This window comes from Solanum verrucosum, unplaced genomic scaffold (assembly GCF_900185275.1).
Source record: "Solanum verrucosum unplaced genomic scaffold, falcon-dt-bn FXZP01000261.1, whole genome shotgun sequence".
NCBI lineage: Eukaryota > Viridiplantae > Streptophyta > Magnoliopsida > Solanales > Solanaceae > Solanum > Solanum verrucosum.
Window position 1 is genome coordinate 4399695 of NW_026019969.1, and position 19642 is coordinate 4419336.

Consider the following 19642-nt stretch of genomic DNA (forward strand, 5'->3'; position numbering starts at 1 on the left):
TACATCCTATTGTTGTCTTAGGAATATATATATATCTATTTTTTTTTAAATCATCAAACATAATTAATTAATTAATTAATTGCTAAAAGAATTACTAATAAATACTTAAATGAAACTTAATAATACATCATTTTTCTTGGAGTTGCTGGAAAATGACTTCACAGATTTAATTATTTTGACATATGAAAACTCAATTAAACAATTTATCTTTATTTTGATTTTTCCATTTTTTTTTCTCAAAATGGGTTGGCAAGAAAACTACGTAATTTTCAATGTGTATTAAAATTGTTTTGTATCTATCATGGGCTCTACCAATATACAACCATATTAAAATGATTATCCAAATGATGGTGTACTGTGCAATAAACAATAGATTATTTTGTTTGATACTTGAAGGCCCTAGATGAAAACAAGCAATCTTTTTGTATGCTTATTAATGACCTTGATAGATTAAGTTAATCTGAAAAAACAGTATACTTATTGATTAAGTGAGATAAACACAAATTTTCGTCTATTCTAATTTTGGTGGACAGGAAAACAGGTATATGTGATAGGAGGTAGCAGGTATCTAGTAGAATTAGATAAGATGCTTGAACACTAATAATCTTGTCATTCGTCACATCAGTCATATGACATTTTGGAGTAACGTGTTAGGTCCTCACTCTTGATTCCCGGACTAAGATATTTTGAAATTATAATCCTGACTAATCTGCCTTAATTCTTGATTTTCAAACGATTCTATTTAGGTCATGTTCTTCGTGAATCAAAAATGTATCGTATCATGTCTTATCACATTTTTTTCAATTCATTTGATCTTGAAATTGTATTACAATAAGTTATTTGCGTTTGGCTCCAATTTTGTGCAAAAAAAAGAAGAAGGGGTATTTTTTATAAAATAAAAGTAATATGACATATTTTATTTGATGTAGATTTTGACATCAACACGGTTGAGAAACACACATTGTTAGAAAGTTTTAAATGTTAATTTTGAACAAAGTTTAAAGATTTAGATGAAATCTCGTGAAATAAAAAATATGATTTGTTAAAAAGAAACAAACAAGATTATCTAGAGAACCACCAAACAAATTCATCTTTAAAATGTAGTGTGATGTCAAATGATGTGTTTCACTATCGTCTGATTTATCATAAATTTGTTCTATAATATCTTGAGAAATAAAAAAATGGATTAACTATATGTTAGTTAAATATTTAGTTGGTAAAAAGTTGATAATAACACATATTAGAAAATATATTGAATTAATGAACTTAATCGTGTTTAGCACGGAGTAAAAGAATCTCATCACAATATGTTTGGCCATAAAAACTATATACTTTTTCAGAAATAATTCTTTCATTTTATTTGAAAATCATTTTTTTCATGAAAATTTCAAATTGACTTGAAGTTGAAAGCTTAATTTGAAAATCTTCTCAACTACTCCATTTTCATAAATTCAAATATGATAATTTCTTCTTTCTTTTGCACAAATATAATCAAAATACAATTTTCATTTTAAGTTCAATCCAACTTAAAAATAGTAAAAATATTTAGTTTCTATTGTATATGGCAAAACGCCTACAAATTTAGAATCTATTCTTTTTCTAATACTCAAATATTAAAATTATTAAAAAGTATATTTAAAATCAATTTTATTTTAAATATTCCTTTCAAACGCGTAATTTTAATTCTTATCAAATCAGATACCTTATCTTTGAATTGAAATATGGGAAAATAGTAATTTTGGTCCTCAAGTTATTGTCTTATTGCGATTTTGATTTTTATGTTATATGATTTAACATAGGGAAAAGGGCCCTCAACTTTGTCATTTGGAGCTGATATGCCCCTCGTATGAAAGTGGCCCATCCATACCCTTACCGTTATACAAACGACTCACATATACCCCTACCGTTACAAAATGAGCTCGCATATACTCTTAATTTAACGGAAGTGAAAAAATAGTTTTAAATTTATATTTTTGACTTTTAATTTTTTTTTAAAAATTATGTAGGCACATATATGAACTTCTAGCAAAGTTCAAGGTATATTTTAATCTTTTTTATACATCAATTATTTTTTGACGTCTTTGATTATCACTATTTGAGTTTCTTATTCTTATTTTATTATTTTCTTCTGTTCCTTAATTAGTGTAAAGAGAAAATTTTAAAACGAATTTTTTGTGGCTATATTATAATTTAAAACTATTTTTCGACTATATTGTTATTTAGTTTTTGTATTTGAAAAAAAATGGGTCATCTATGATAAATTTTACAAGAAAATTAGTGAAACATAAACAAATTTGACCATCAAAATAATAACTTTGAATTAGTCGTTGAAACAAAAAAAAAAGTTAAAAAAAAATTATGTGTGAGGAGGATTAAATATACCCATATGAGATTATATTTTATTTTTAAAAAAACATATAATAAAAAATAAAATTAAAATTAATTTTTTCACTTCCGTTAGAGGAAAAGGGTATATGTGAGTCATTTGTATAATAGTAGGGCATATTGTCACACCCCTAACTAGAAAGGGGCAGACATCAAGGATATACACAAGCACCTACTAAATATCTTACTAATTTCATGCCAAAGCTGAAGATTCATAAGCAGCGGAACTTATATGAAGACACATACTAAAACATAAATAACAAAAGGGCCCGTTAGGCTACTTTACAACGAAAACAAAACTAAGTCTACGAAGCCTCTAAAAAGTATGCCTCTGAGAATTTGATAACTAGTAGGGATAGGGCCCCGACATACCCATTCTGATATATGCACCTACGTAGCAAAATATAGGCTCTAAATATCTGATAGCTCCAGGTAGAGGTGGAGCTTACCAACTGCTAAACTGGAAGTCTGTAGTCTACTGAAAATGCTTGTTGTCCTGAGTACTTGAGCCTGTAGTGATACAAATGAAACGTCAAAATAATAGGGACGTCAGTACATACAAAACATGTACTAGTATGTAAAGCAAACTGAATAACAAGTAGACATTAAATATCATGATAGGCAAATCTGGGCATGTGTATGTAGGAGACATAATTCGTAACTGGAATTGTGACCAACCTCAAGGGTTCTCATCGAACGTTTCATGGCTTAGTCATTTATATATATATATATATAATCCCTATAATTTGCCTAAGTGATATCTTTACTTCATTATATCGCTTCTTTGCTCTTTGTATAGCTAACTGTCAGGGAATCACATGATGGCCTACTGACGGCGATTAGTGAATCCTGTATGGCATCTGTAGCCCACTGTCACGACCACGCGTGAAATCTCATAATCTAGTAACGAGGTCTATCAAAGTACGCATCCAAGGGATCCTGTATGGTCTGCCTGCAGGCTTGTATCAGTCAGGTGAATCCACGACGGGAAATTCCAACTGACTATATCTGAATTTTATGCACAGAGTAGCGTCACACGTAGTAGCCCTAAATATACCAACCCTACGCTGCAGAGTACTCTATAATCTTAGCTGCTTGCAATTATTTATAATAATTAATTCATTAATCACATAGCTCGTGATACAATTCATGATTACATTCTTTAGCTTGAGAATCATATATTTTGTGACCTATGCACTTACGAACAGTCTGTGCTGGCTGCTTTCTTTAAATTTATGCAACAAGTACATCGCTAACTTCTAAGAGTTCCAACTGTAGACAAATGTAGTTGTGTGAAACATATTGCTTCCTTGAAGAGTACTATAACTCTATAGGTTTAGGACTCAACATGAGAGGGTTTATAAAATAGGATAACTTTCTTTCAAGTATCATAGAATCTATAGTGACACTTATCGGAAGAACATGCGAATTTACGTCGTGCCATAAGGGCAAAAAAAGGTTTTAGCTTTACATACCTTAATTCGGGACTTACTATCTTATGTCGTCAAACTCCTTTGCTGACAACTTTATCTATAACATAAAATCATAAAAGGATAGTATAAGAAACTAATCAAGAGTCACAACAATGCCAAAAACACAATAATGGTTCGCGAGCTACAATCTCAACAATTACCATAGATGAGTGGTGTATCACCACACCCTTCTATTTCTCTACTTTCCAAGTAGGCTTATGACTTATTTACATGTTTAGTATTACTCCTCGTCATTTAACCATAAAGAACCAGCCCCCTTAATCATCCATACTTAACATAAAAGTAAAACTCATGGCCTCCAATCACCATCCCACCGGTTCCTTGTTAACGATGTCAAATTCCTTTATAAGCTCATAGTTTAAGTTGGTAGAGAACTAATGTCATAAATTAAAATAATAGGAGCTCATATAACCAGCTACAACATATCCTTAGTGACTTAGGAATTTCAACAAACACTTGGTGAGCGACAAACTTTCAAGAACTATAATAGTCGTGGTCTCTATACCTCGCCTTCCGTTTTAATGTAATCAGCTTACTTCCTCAATACAATACCATTGACCCCTCATTTGGTCAAAACAACAGCCAATACAACCTTCTACAAACTCCCTCCTCACCAAAATATCAAATACAATGGGTAAAAATAGACCCACGACTTCTTATCACCGTCCCGTGAGTCCTACCCGCAAATTATACTTAAAGCATCTTTGGAATACTATTTATGAAGATAGAAGAGGATTCATACCTATATATCAAAGAAAAGAAGCCCCTGCCCTTCTTTATTCTCTAAGAACAATACTTTTTTCTTCAATAAAACATTTAGCTAAGTATATCTATAGGTCTATGGAGAGGAGGACACTTGATTCTTGAAGAAACCAACTTACCTTAAGCTTTGGTGGATTGAAGATGAGAAAAACTTGAAGAAATAACTTGAAACCAGTCCTTACACGTTTTTGAGTATATGAGAAAGTATATCCCAAACTTCTAATATAAAAACAACAAGTTTGGCTGACTTTCTCTAAAGTGCCACATGTCCCGCAGTGATTAGGCAGTGCGCGCGTCTGTCGTAGAATGAACATAACTTTTTACTCCGATATCGTTTTAACGAGCTGTTTGTTTTGCTTGAAACTAGACTCAAATACCTTCAATTGGATAGGTTGTAGGCCCTCTAACTCGTTATATATTAGGAGATATGCTCGTTCAAAGTTAGATGAGAAATGAGATCATTTGTAGTATTTCTCCACAATGAACCTTTAAACTTTAATCTTTTCTTTAATGATCTCTTTGACCTAAATCTTTTGTTTAACCCTCAAATGAATAAATACAAGGGTTACATGGTATGCTTAACCATTTTCAATGATATACCTCCCCCGATATCACATCTATGCATTGGTCTTTACGAGTCGCAAATGTATTTTAAGTTACATGATATTACACATATATGAGTCACTTTCATAATGAGGGTTATATCAGCTCTAAATGACAAAGTTGAGGGGTATATCAGTCTTTTTTCTCTTTAATATATTTAACCTTAAATTAGTTAATTGTCAAATTCTCATAGAAAAAATCTACGAAAATAGGCACGTCGATGGATTAGTCAGAACCATAATTAAGAACATGTGTTACATGCTATTCAATAGCTCCATAGGGAAGGAAGCTGGTCCAATGAATCAGTCTCATGAGTGATCTCCTATCCATATCAACTAAATGAAGTGATATTTTTGAAAGAAAAAAAATATTTACTATAACTTTTGAAATGTAAATTGCTTGTCCAAATAAAATTTGAACTCCAAATCTATAGGGATGACTCTAAGGGAAAACTAGATATTGGGCCTTAAGTTTTTCAAAATTTATAAAAAAATATTATTATTTTGTTTTGTTTTGATAATATTGGAGTTTGTTTTAAAAAGATTTAAAATTGTCTAACTTTTTATAGTAGAATATTTTAGAATTTAAATTAAACTATTCACCTCTTCATATTAGTAAATTGTTTTTTGATATAATAACATCCAAAATATTGTATTACACATGCATGGTTAACCTCTTATTAACTTAAATTTATTCATTCTAATATAAATAATAACAATAATATTATCATGTGAACTTAAACAGTGTATCAAAAAATTCAAAATTAATTTATTTTTAAATATAAAAATATACCGCTTCTTAAAAATTAACTGATAAAAATTAATATCACAAAAATATAGATATATAACATGCTTTGTACGAACGTTCAATAACCAGTAATGTTAGTAATTTGGTTTAGCTCACTGATGTTGATGAAAGAGATATTCTTTCTTGTGATTTGTGAATTGGAAGATTGTTTTCAGAACTTTGGTTTTGAATTCGAATTTAGATAAAAATTTGATAATATAGATTCATTAATTAATTAATGAGAGAGAAAACACAATAAAAAATACCCGCAATAAATCATACGATATATGTTATCTACGGTCGATAGCCATGCATTTATGAGCTAAAAATCTATATCAGACTTAATGCTACATCTATTCTATTATGATTAGTGCTACATTTACTCTGTGTGAATGTCAATCATAAGCATTGACATATTATGTCTCAGGTTGCGTATCTTAGGTCGTAGTTCCAATTAATTGAAGACTACATTTCTATGGTTAAACAAGGAACTTGCTTGCTTCATTGAAGGTGGAAGACTTAGCAATTAAATGACTTTTTCAAAATAATGATTGTCACTCTCAACTTAGGTTAGATGATAACTAATTGGTGTTAAGTTGTAATATAATTACTTTCATTGGACTTATTTAACATGTCTTCCTAATTTTTTTAAAAATTCAATAGCTTTGCAAATCCAATTTTTTTTTTGAAGTCTTGTTACATGTTGTTCAATCGCTAATTCAACTTTTCAAATGACGTGGTTGTGCTAGGTGACTTGTCTATAATGATCAGGGGGCGGAGCTCGTGAATTCGGACGAACCGAGTAACTTTTTCATACATCCTATATTTGTATTAGAAAATTAAGTAATAACTTGTGAAACCTGACAAAATTGATTGATAGCTCAATAGTAAGGATGGAGAAGGAAATTTAGAACCCTCAAACTTTTAATACTGGTTCTGCCTCTGAATTAATGACAAAGGGATGGTAGGTCATATTGATCCATACCCAAAAGCTTTTAGTTTCTCTCTTATTGCATATTCCCATCTTGGAGAGCATTTATCATGCGAGTTCACTTTTTTCTCCAATTAACTATTAATCTTGTAGCGTATTGTACGTTTATCCTAAAGATTATCTGCACAAATATGTTTTTATTCTACCGACTTGTTGTATAAGTAGAGAAACACTAAGTTGAGCAGTCACACAAATGAACATATATATATGTAATATGTGTGTGTGTTTTCCTGTTCTATGCTTCATCTATTCCGCAATTGTAGTATGAACAAAAACTTCTAAAGCTGCATTTAAACTTCGTACCTCTCAACCACAACTTCTGATCTACTAAAGGGATGAAAACCAGTAAGATTAAAAAGTACTAGTGGCAAATCATCATTTTTACGCTCAAAACTTATTACTTGAACTTGAAGCATACTGGAGTGAGTAATAATTTTGAGAGAAGCATCTTGTGGCGGCTCATTAATAAAAGACTTTTTAGTACGTGAGGATACTTATTAATAAGAATAAAACTGACATGTGAAACATAAGAATAAAACTGACATGTGAAACACAAAATTAATGTCCAATAATACTTTACTATATATATCACCATTCAATATACTAAATATAATAGAGATGACTATAATTAATGAGGATTCGGTTTGCTTTCTAAACTTATCGGCACCAACCCAACTATTCAGCTTGATTGTCTCCCCTTATTTAGCTTCATTTTTAACTTATTGGTAGCGCTTCAACTATTTTTTTAGTTGCTATATGTGAGTTACAACTTACAAAGTTACATGCATCAGGGAGGAGCTAGAATATATATAATAGAAGATTCATTTCAACTTTCTTTATAAAAAAATTATATTATATAAGGTTAAAATTATTTTCAAATATCTTATCTTGATCAATAACCTGCATACACAAGTCTTTATCTTACTTTTCTTTAAATTTATTTTAGAAAGAATGTTTTTTTTTTCTCTTCTAATTTATTTCAACATATCACATGATATTTTAACACATATTTTTAATTTAAGACTACAAGATTCAAATTAAAACGGAATAAATATTTTCCATCAATTGCGTTAGTTAGTTTAATAAGAGAGAAACTTGAAAAGAAAATCAACACACAAAGAAAAGATATGTAAATATTTTTTGGGTCTTTCAAAAATTGTTCCTCTATATTTTGTTCAAAGTTTATTTAATTTCATTAAATATGTTATTGTTGTTAACCAAAAAATCTGTTACAAAATGGTAATCCATAATTCATGTAAAAGTCACAGCCAATACTGAATAGTGAGTAAATCATCTTCTCCCAAATTTCATCTCATGGCTCAACAATCCACTAAACGACCCTTGAAAATCATCGCCGGCGCCGATTCCTTCGGCTGCAACCTCAAAGACGTCTTAGTCTCTCAACTCCGTGCTCTCAACATCCAAGTCGAAGACCTCGGAACCGACAAATACTACTCTGTCGGCGAAGAAATCGGCCGCCGAGTTAGTCAAGCCGCTGATGACCCCGCCGTTGAGACTCGAGGACTCGTCGCTTGTGGTACCGGCGTCGGAGTGGCCATTTTCGCTAACAAGTTCCCCGGTGTCTATGCTGCCACGTGTCTTAACCCGGACGAAGCCCGGAATGCTCGTTCCATCAATAATTGCAACGTTCTCGCTGTTTCCGGCATGAATACCACGCCGGAGGTAGCTTCCGACGTTCTGAAGACGTTTCTAGAAACACCGTTTAAGTCTCCTTGCCCCGCTTCTGGATCTAACCCATGGCCCGACGAAATCGACCAATTTTTAGAAAATTCGGCTAATGAAATGAACAAAATTGGTACTCCGAAACCAGTGGAATCCTCTAGTGATTGTCATCTTTGTTCATTGGTGAAGTCCAGAGAGTTCAATGCTGTGGACATAATGCCCGGTGGTTCAATTTCCATAGTGAGGGAGAGTCCTACTTCAGCATTTGTGCGGTTCACTGCAGGGAGCGTGGAGCCGGCGCATCATCATACATTCGGGCATGATCTTGTGGTGTTAAAAGGTAGTAAAAGGGTTTGGAATTTGAGTAAAGGGGAGAAATATGATTTGGGTATTGGGGATTACTTGTTTACACCAGCTGGGGATGTGCATAGAGTGAAGTATTTTGAAGATACAGAGTTCTTTATCAAGTGGGAAGGACAGTGGGATTTGTTCCTGGATGAGGATCATGCTGCTGCCAATGCTGCAATTGATAAGGAGAAGGAGAACTGATTAATCCCAGTGAGTGCAAGCAATGCTTTACTAGACTAGCTTTTGCATGTATTTCATGCTAATGAAGAAATATATTAAAATAATATGAGTACAATATTATAATTGGAGTACTACTGGTATTTTATATTCAAGAACAACTACTATGCCAGGAATAAAGAGATACTACTATTATTTAATTAATTAAATGGAAGCTTTTGTCCCCAAACTTGGTTATTTGTAACAGTCATTAGCATGAATAAGTCGTGGTCTTTAAATTTTGTTCTTTAAGTAACAAAAAGAGTGGTCGAAATATGCTGTAAAAAAGACAAAACTTATGTAGATAGATGCATAAGTTTAGTGTTATGTCGTAAAAAGCATAACTTAGTTCCTATAGAACTTATGTCGATGGAGGCAAACGTTTCCTAAACTTATATCGAGCGAATTAGACACTACCCAACTTATACCGAATGACTTAATTTCTATAGAACTAATGCCAGACGAAACAAAAGTTCATGCTGAACCAAATTAGGTCATACATAAATGTACTTTGGCACACAACTTTTCATTAAATGAGCATTAGGGACAAAAATTAAAGAGCAACCCCGAAGTAGGGGCAATCCGTGCAAAGACATAATTCACTTTACACATGGAGTTTTTCTGATGTTATCTTTAAGATAGATAATCTTGTTATTTTGAAGAAAAGAAAAGAATAAGTGAAAGATGAGAATTGAGATATGATATGATGGGTACTATTTTGGTATGTCAATGTACTCAGGTTGATTTCCTTTGTTAAAAAACAGCGAGTTGTGTTATTTGACAGTTATGTTTAATTAGTCAATCTTTCCGATCAAACAAGTCAACAGTGTTAATGTGTGTTTGTTGAACTTATCCATGTTTTCCTTACGCTACGCTACACTACATTGTTTGTTGAAGTGTGTGACCATCTCAGGACCTTTGTCTGCTCTGATACCATGTTGAAGTGTGTGATAATCTCATCTAAAAGCTTAAGTTGTTTGAGAGAGCACACTTTTATTATTTGATTATATTCTCAACATTATTTGTTTGAGATCTTTCCCTTTGTGGTTGTGCAGACAAGCAAGTAAGGACAGACCGAAATGGCAGCATATGCATGTCTTTGACATATTCATTACTAAGGTCTAAGATATGTAAGCTCTCTATGAAGGAATGGCATTCTTCAGTTTGATGCAAATATTGTAATGGCAGTATATATGTTCGTTCCCCAATAAGGACCGTGCATGTTAGGAGTGCATGGTGGCTATGGTATATGTAATATACTTTGTGAACTTTACTTTTTTTAACTCTTTAATGGATATTATGAGTTACAATAAATTAGTTGGAGTATTTTTTGTCTTTTGACGTTATACGCTCTAGTTGTATACTATATACATTTCAGTCGTATATTACCATACTTGTTCTGAATTAAGGTTAAGAGTTGAGAGATTCCACATTTATATATGTCAAAACAATAATTTCAAATGGTAATATTAATGGGAAGTGTAGTGTGCAACCTCAGAAGTTATTAATTATAATGTCGTAATAATATTTAGATCCTTTTCTATTACCAAAATAGTTACAAAAAAATAACTTAATACATGTAGTAATGGATTTCTTCTGGACAGAGGCTCAACTTCTTCTCTGTCGTGGTCGGTCCATGTTACAAGTCTCAGGTGTAACAAAGTTCTTCTCAATGATTGATGAAACAGCAATAAGATCCATTTCACTAATCTGGATTGTGGCAGAATAGATACATACCATCACTATGAAGATATACTAATGATTACATACATACAACATGTTTAAACCTTTTGATTTCCATCTTGTGGACTCAAAAATTAGAAGAATTCTTCCTTGTGCAATGCCTAACTGAGTTGTATTTGGATGACTTTGCAGTGAGTCATCAGACAAGACTCAACTCATCAGATAGGGACACACCTTTAGAGATCTCGTTTAACTCAGCAGCAGTGATCTTTTTCCGCAACGCCACCAGCTGCTCTCCAACATTACATATGTATGCAGAAGCTTGCCTACCTGAAAGAGTTGCCCCTTCCATGCTATCGATGTAGTCCTGAAGAAAACAAGAATTTCCACACAAGATGAAACTTAACCAACCACAAGAACACCAATCTAGTTGAAAATATCAGAGTGCTGATGTATCCCTGTGAAACGAAATATCACAGGTTGTATTGCATACTTGGTTGCAGCTCATTGTTACATTCATAGAAGAAATTTGTACTATTCGTTGTCATTCTATCATCCTGTACAAAGGTCCTAATAAAATAGTTTAAAGTTTCAAAGCCTCTAAACTGCCATTAGTTACATATGATCTATTCTTTATAACAATCAGATTTGGATACTATCAATGCATAACTATCTCATAAAGAATACACACTTCTATAGACGTAATTCAATTTTCAGCCATCAACTTCTTTTTTTCTGGTACATGTTGGCCAAACAGAGATTAAACTTGCCCAATAAACTTTTTGAGGTTGATTCACTTTATGACATGGACACAGTGATATCCCTTTTACTTGAGTAGAAGCATCACATGTTTAATACACAAGATCTAAATAGTAAGACTTTAGGATAAAAGCAGGGTACCTGTTTTGTATATGAGCCAGCAAGAAAGAAATTTTCCACTGGCGTTTTCTGATCAGGTCTGAATGGGTCTTTACCAGGCCCTTCACGATATAAAGATTGTCCTATCTTCACAACTGATGACCAGGTAACCTCAAGACCTTGGGAAGAAGGAAATAATGCCAAAACCTGATACCAAAATATCTTACACATTAAGGAGCCACTTGATTCATATACTAGTATGCAAGTATCATAAGAAAGAACGATTACTCAAAGGTCACTTTTGTCGCTAAATAGCTTAATCCTCATACTGCTAATACACTCATTCTCACTAAATGTTCTATACCCCATTAAATTAAACATTGATTTATATATAACTTAATGCAAATATTAATTTTGACAATTATTTCTTCTTATGCAGTCAATCAAATGCTACACTTTTTTCTGATTACCAAAGAAACTCGCAAGGGGAAGTGAAGTATAATTTGGAAAGTTAGTCCGTCTCTCTGCCTCTTTCCACTTAAATACCTTTTTTTTTTGTCTATAGTAGGTTTTGAATCCGCTACATGCGCATAACCCTACATATCATGCGATGCACTCTTACCACTAGACCAAAGCCTACACGCTATATTAGTTATGTAGTGATTGTTTTTTCTTGTGTGGCCAGACAAATGTTGAAAATCTCTATCCTACCATAATTCTCTTTTCTTTAGCCATCTGTTTTCTTTCTCGGGGTGGGGGTTTTGGGGGGTTGGGGGGGGGGAGGAGGAAATAGGTTCTGAAGTAATCGGCAATGTTTCTTTGAAATATAATTCTTACTTTCAGGGATGCGAAATTCTAATCCGGGATGCTTCTCTTTAGAAAACATAATGCATGTGCATGACATCCAAAGAATCCAAATTTGATAGATTAATTCATCATCGTGTTTTTACATAGTTGAAATTCCTTGAAGACGCAAAGCTTCATGTTTTTTTTTTTGTGAGGAGTAGCAGGTGGGGAGGGGTACTGGGAGTCGAGTCCATGCATTTTGTAATAGACTCTCATAGGTGCCATCAAGCTACAATTTATTGGCAGTGTCATGGATTTTAAAATCACTCGAGCACAATAGTGGCACAGATTTTAAAACCCAAATACTAGTAGAAAATAATTGACATTTGCTTTCCATTATTAAGTTTGTTTTGAAGTTTAAGTGCCTAGGATGAATTTGCTTCTGCAATAACATATTCTACCGGGTCATTTGCTTCTGCAATAGCTTAACTCAGATCCCCTGAGAGCTTCCATTTTTAGTTTTGGTCTGTGACCGTGTCTCTTGTTGATTAATTCATTTGAACCAATTTTTTTTTTTTATGACAAGGGAAACCCGCAGCCGCTACCCTTTGGGTGCGCACAGGGTAAAACCCCCCCTTCTATGCAATAGCTCGCAAACCACATAGAAGAGGTATCCCTCATCTGAACCAATTATGTCAACAAAGAACTATTAAGACTCTATAGCATGTGCTTCTAAGTTGCATTTACTTGGATTTTCAAACAGCAAGGTCACATATTACCTTTTTATCTTTTTTAGAGAGTACTTCCATTCTTTTCTCGGTATAGGAAATTCAAAGATGAAATGGTATTGAGTCAATTATATCTATCTCGCTCCTAGGGCTTTGGACTAGTGGAAAGGGCACAACTTGTGATGTGTGGGTTAGGCGCATGTCACGTATTCCAACCCTGTCACGGCAGAAAACATTGTATTTAAGTGGAGAAGGATATAGGGGTTGATCTGTTATCCACAGAGTTACAAATTGTGTGCCACTAGCCCTTGTGGATTCTCAGTTATTTAAAAAATAATCTCTATCTCTATCCCTATATGTTGTTTCCTGTTAAGTAAAATCATGGTTTAGTTTGATTTATGCTCCAGCTTAAGAATGTAATTGACGATATGTAGTTTGGACGATCTCTGTCCGGCAACATAAAATAGTGTTTTCCCTGGCAAAATTTGTTACCTTATATCATCCACTAACACATATAAGAACACGTGGGTACCAAGGTTTTCCAGAAAGAAAAAAAAGAGGCTCGTATAAGAAGCTAAATTACCTGCTTTGTAACTCTTTTTATGATTTCATCATTTGGTAGAGGCATGTAAGGGTCACCAGGCGTAAGGACACATCTGGAGGCACCAAGATAGAGGAGAATAGATCAGAGAGGAACAAGATAACCAGAAGATTTAAATCTAATGAGTTGCTGAGCAGTTATCTGATAGTAAAGATAAGAACATAATTCCTTACTGAAGCAATGAGCCTTGTCCCTCAATGTAGTAATCATCCGGAGATGCCAATGCAAGATCTGCAAAGCAAGAGAAATCTGCATCTGGTGTATACAGGAGATTGTCCAAACCTGCAGCGCGCTTCAATTGCCTGAATTACAGAGAGAATTGTTATCTAACACAGATTTAGTATTTCTTTCATCATATAAAAATTTCATATTGAGAAAAATAGTTGCTTCTGAGCCACAAATGTATCACCTCGAACGCTCCAAGTCCTGCAACTCTGTAACCCAGCCATTGTATCGTAGTTGTACGGTAACAACAGGCACTCCGACCAATTTGTAAATGTTGTCAAAGAATTCCAATTCCCTCCACTTCTGAGGTACCAATCTTTTAATTCCAGGGACATCACATGCTGCAATTAGGTATCACCCAAAACAGTTTCAGTTTTCATGCTGTTGGAAAGGAGGGAAATGAGGGAAAATACATGTCCAATCATATAGTTGATTACCAACCAGCCACATAGGCATCAGCTTTTACAATTTTCTTCTGAGTGGCCTGTACATAGACACGATAGCAGTTGATTAACACACACAGACTTGTAAAGCAGCATGAAGTACTTATATATGCATAAAAAACACTTGAACCTATTGAAAGATATTCTATTCAAAAGCAATAAAATTAATGAAAGAAAACTCTTACCTTTGACATGGCAAGCCCACTAACATACATGCTTCCATCAGAGGATGTCTCATAGAGTACCTCTCTGCATCCCCACCTCAGATGGAACCTGTGAACAAAGAATAGATTCAGAGTAAGTTGAGTATAGCTAGTTCATTCAAGAGAAAATTTAAGGCCTAAATCTGCTAGTTCACAAAAAAGAGATAATTCGAGGTCCAAATCTGCTAATTCACAGTGCACAGCTGTTTCCATATTTGGTCTTACCTGCCCCCCTTGTCCATGATGTACTTCTTAATTGGACCACTCAAATAAACGTCAGGAGAACCTTTAAGCATGCGTAATAGGGAAGCCTCCGTTTTTGTGGCAAACAATGCAAATATAGTGAGCATACACCGAGCACTCATGTTGTCACAGTCAATGAATCCAAGAGCATATGCAACAGGATCCCACATCCTCTGGATGCTAGCACGCGTCCCACCTTTAGACAGAAACCACTCAGAAAAGCTTACCTGAAACAGACATTACATAATATAAGGAACAAGTAGTGGGGAGAGGAAAGAAACAGACCATCTGAGTTGTAAACAAGAAGGAAAAAAGAAGAAGGAAATAACCCTTACATTATCTAGATTGCGTATCTGCTGCAATGCACCATCCGGATCAACTAAAGCCCGCACCACTGGACTAAGGGCAAGAGCTACAGCATTTCGAGCTTTATCGTAAATCTGCCATTTAAAGGGAGGAACACGTTAACGTCAATCACATATTATATGAGCATTGATCGGGGTTTCCAACAACAGCAACACATAAAAGACATCACATATCTCTGTTTATTTATGGGGAAAAAGCTCAAAAGAGACAAAAAGAAGTTGTTCCTCTCGAGTTTGCCTTTAGTTTTGCCTGTCAATTGTGTCCTCAAAGTGTTCTGACCCTCTCTTTATACCTTTCCCCACCAACAATTTCTCTTTCCATGATTGGATTAGGCCACTGCGTCTTTATAGTTTTACATGCAAGTACATATATGCAGAAACAATACTTGCAAGCACTTTAGAACAAAGGTGGAAAAGAGAACTTTTTTAAGCAAATATCATTGCATACCATATGTAGCCGCCACACAAAGTGATAACCCCTCTCCCAGTGCAAACCTTAACAGTAACTAACCTAGTAATGCCACATTAAAGGTAGATTATCTCATATTCCCACTTCTTCTTGGTACAGTGATGTTGTTATATGCTTGCAATCTACAAAGTTCTCCGTCCTTACGTTCAAACAATAAATACCTCATTATTCCCCAACCTTTTAACAACATAAGATGACATACAAAATAAGCACATATAATACATTGATATATTAAAAGGTGGCCTTCAATAGTGTAAATTTTCGCCTTTCGATGTATTGCAGTACTTTCTTAGTGCTGTGCTTGTGAATAATACTACCATTTCAAGAAAATGTATTGCCTATTCAGCAACTTAACCTCTTAGTCTGTCTTTAAATTTACTGCCAAACAGCAATCTCGAAGATGTCATGGTGCACCTTACCCTCACATCCTGCTTCTCTCCTCCTACCAGCACCAAATTTAGACTTCTGAATTTTTATTCTTCATCCTTCCTCTTTAAGTTAAGGAGAAGAAGAAGAGTATTACTAGATGTATGCTAAATTTTCTAAGCAAGAAATGATATACTAACAGATTCCACCCACAAGTATGAGCAGCAGCACACAAGTCAAATTTCAAAGGCAACCTTACTCCTTAGTATAAGATATAGCATGAATTGAAAAATCAAAGTACGAAGAGGGCATTAGCATGTTACCTTTAACTGATTAGTAGACAAAAATGCATTAATTCCATGCAAGGGTGCTCCAACTGGAAAGCGGAAATCAAGCTCTGCATTGAGGGTATAGACCACAAAGTATAAATAAAACAGACCATGCTAACTGTATATATTGGAAGACATGCTCCTTGAGGAGTCATTTGTGAAAGCATTTTAAAGTTCCCCTAGATGAAAGATTTTGTATCACATATAAAATCATACCCCCTATTTCACCCCCTTTATTTACAAATGTGTGAGTATGCTCCTTCACTAGCAGATTTTTTTCAGCACCCACCTACATCAACCAGGAAAAAAGAAATAGAATTACTAAACTGATAAACATCAACAGGAAACCAAAAAAAAAAACTATCAAGACTCCTTGGCACTTCAATATTCCATGTCCTACTATTAAATGAAGGTTAATCTTAGGCATTTCTACTGGCATAAATACTCAGCACAAACCTTACTCTAAAATATTGAAAATGCACTTTAAATATTAGTGAGCAATAATGCAGTTATATTGCATGCTCAACCACTCAGTAAGTTGAAATACTATAGAACTATGAATGGTGAGCTCTGTGCACCTTTTTCAACAGACGGAACAGATTATTATAGCAACCAAAGAACACGTGAAGTCCCATTTCAATGTGGTTCCCACGTCTATCAACAAAAGAACCCACTTTCCCACCAATAAAAGTCCTTGATTCGTATATATCCACCTGAAAAAAAGTAGAAGGCATGATGTATTCCAGGTCACAGGGAAAAACACAAAGATAAAGACAACTTTTTCTTGTTCATTTTTTTCATTTTTTGATTAATAGTTTTGTTTTCGAGTGAATTGATTATAGCACTTCTTGAAAGGGATGTTAGGCTTCTGAACCTCATGTCCTTGATCCAAGAGCTCCACAGCAGTCGACATGCCTGCAAGCCCAGCTCCAATAATAGCTACTTTCAGCTTTGGCCCCCGATAATGTTCAGGCTCAGGTGGAAATAGCCCTTTTGGAGCTACAAGTTGAAATTTTGGTTAAGCAGCAGTTCATTGACTTATACAACAGAAAATGTCCCTCCCGATTTCATGGCACTATACCACAACTTCTATTTTACCTCATTTAGATACTTCTTTTTCAATATTTTGGTACAACATCTAGTTTATCTTTAAGTTACACAAGAAGTATATATTTCAGGTGTCTAAAGAGAGAAGATTGAAACGATTGTGAAGTTCTTTTGATTTCCAATATTGCCTGTGCTTTTGTTTCTATAATTGCTAAAGGAACCAAAAAGAAATCCTGATATTCTTGACATATCCAGTCCTAGACTAATCCTGACAAAGCAAGTAGACAAAAGCGAATGAGTTCATGCTTCTCACAATTTCATATTTTAATCATTTTTGCCCCACCCTCTCCCTTTCCCCCACCACAAGCAAACACGTTTTCGTAACTAAATTCAATCTGAAACTATTTGGAGCAAAAAGATTACAAGAATCCAGTCCTCTGACCTATGGCCGCTTACTCTTTTATTGGATTAGTGGTTTGGATGTGATGCATTGCAGTAGTCCTTGCAAAGCAAAACTGAACATGAAAAGCAAGAAGCCCTAGTTTGCTAGTCATTATTCCTTTTAGACAAAGAAATCTATGATAGAAAAGAAAATATAAAAGTACAAAGAACCATCAACCTTAAAAATCCTCTCTCCCACTGGCACTTCTGAATTCACAACATAGATTAAATACCACCCCTCTAAGTCAAATGATCCAAGTTTAAGGAGCAAAAGCTCAAAGAGTAATCGCAAATGTTCAATCAAGACACACTCGAAAACCAATTTTCTAAAAGAAACAAACGGCTGATATGCAAAGCATCCATCAAAACACATATTAACCTCAATGTATGTGTCTTAGTACCCTTCAAAAAAATCTCATCTTCCACCACAATTAGACAACAAAATCAAAAACCCAAATACAACTTCCCTGCAAAATATACGCACAGAAAAACACAAATTTACATAATACCCTTCCACAACTCAGTTCAATATCTCAAATTACAATCCAAGAATCCTTACTAACACACAAAATATGAAAAATCAAAATAGGAAGGTGGATAAAATTTACCGTTGGTACTCATATCAGAAACCATAGAGTCCAAATCAGCCCGAATAACCGACTTTCGGGTCACTAACCGGTTGGACAAACGATTACCACCAAAAACCAAGAATCCAGGTGACCCATTTGGGAAAACATGTTTCTTTCCAGTAGCAGAAGTCGCAGGACAACAAAGATAAGCTGAAGAAGTAGCCATGGAATTGTTCTCTACCCAGTTAGGTGGGTAGGAAAAAAAGGAAATATTTTCTTGTTAAATATCAAGAAAATGGTTTAAACAAGAAAGAAAGAAAACAAAAGAAGAAGAAAGGGTATCTAAAGATTAGAAGATACCATAACTGGCCTAGAGAAATTCTTACTTAATTGGTGCTAAATTGTAGTAGAATTGGGTTTGTTTTGTAGTGAAGTGATGTGCGGTTGGTTAATGGATGAGACCACAGACAAAGGCAATGGTGCTGTGTTACCGCCACTACCACTTACTGAAATATAGTGCGCTTAAGCACCAAATTAGAAAAAAAAAATTAGTCACTCCCATTTATAGATGCCACGCTAGACATCTGTGTGCTTTGAAGTTTGACTAATTTAAATTTATATTAAATTACTAAAGATTTTTTCATATGAGGATTCAAAATCAACACCTCTTGATTAATAAGAAAACAACTCTATCCATTGCATCATTTATTTTTGACACTTTTTCTTTTAGTAAAATTAACCGCCACACATAATTTTAGCTATCAATCTTTGCCTTCCCTCTAAGTTAAATTAAATCTTGAGTTAGAAAATTAAAGAAAAAGGAGAAATAGGGGTTTAATTCTTGGAATATCAACAAATTTTGATTTTAATTTTTGTGATATTTAATTTTAATTAATTAATAAAAATGTGTATTTTAGTTTTTATGTTTATATTTTTTTTTTTCAAATTTTAATGAATATAACTATCGAATTATTTAAATACTCATGTATTATACTAAACTTATATTATTATTTCATATT

At 33.9% G+C, this 19642-nt stretch overlaps 2 protein-coding genes across 2 annotated transcripts; one reads left to right on the forward strand and one right to left on the reverse strand.

Moving 5' to 3' along the window:
* The first annotated feature begins 8292 nt into the window (after positions 1-8292).
* Positions 8293-9265, forward strand: LOC125815207 (DNA damage-repair/toleration protein DRT102). The gene has a single exon (XM_049494620.1). The coding sequence runs from the start codon at positions 8335-8337 to the stop codon at positions 9250-9252; it is 918 nt and encodes a 305-aa protein (XP_049350577.1). The 5' UTR covers positions 8293-8334; the 3' UTR covers positions 9253-9265.
* A 1675-nt stretch (positions 9266-10940) lies between these two features.
* On the reverse strand, positions 10941-19154 carry LOC125815208 (zeta-carotene desaturase, chloroplastic/chromoplastic). Its single transcript, XM_049494622.1, has 14 exons — positions 18663-19154; positions 17441-17565; positions 17145-17279; positions 16783-16855; positions 16561-16634; positions 15373-15477; positions 15020-15264; positions 14777-14864; positions 14590-14632; positions 14333-14489; positions 14097-14225; positions 13906-13978; positions 11851-12015; positions 10941-11317 (listed from the first exon to the last, which is right to left on the reverse strand). The coding sequence occupies exons 1-14, from the start codon at positions 18847-18849 to the stop codon at positions 11150-11152; spliced, it is 1767 nt and encodes a 588-aa protein (XP_049350579.1). The 5' UTR covers positions 18850-19154; the 3' UTR covers positions 10941-11149.
* Between the last annotated feature and the right edge of the window lie 488 nt (positions 19155-19642).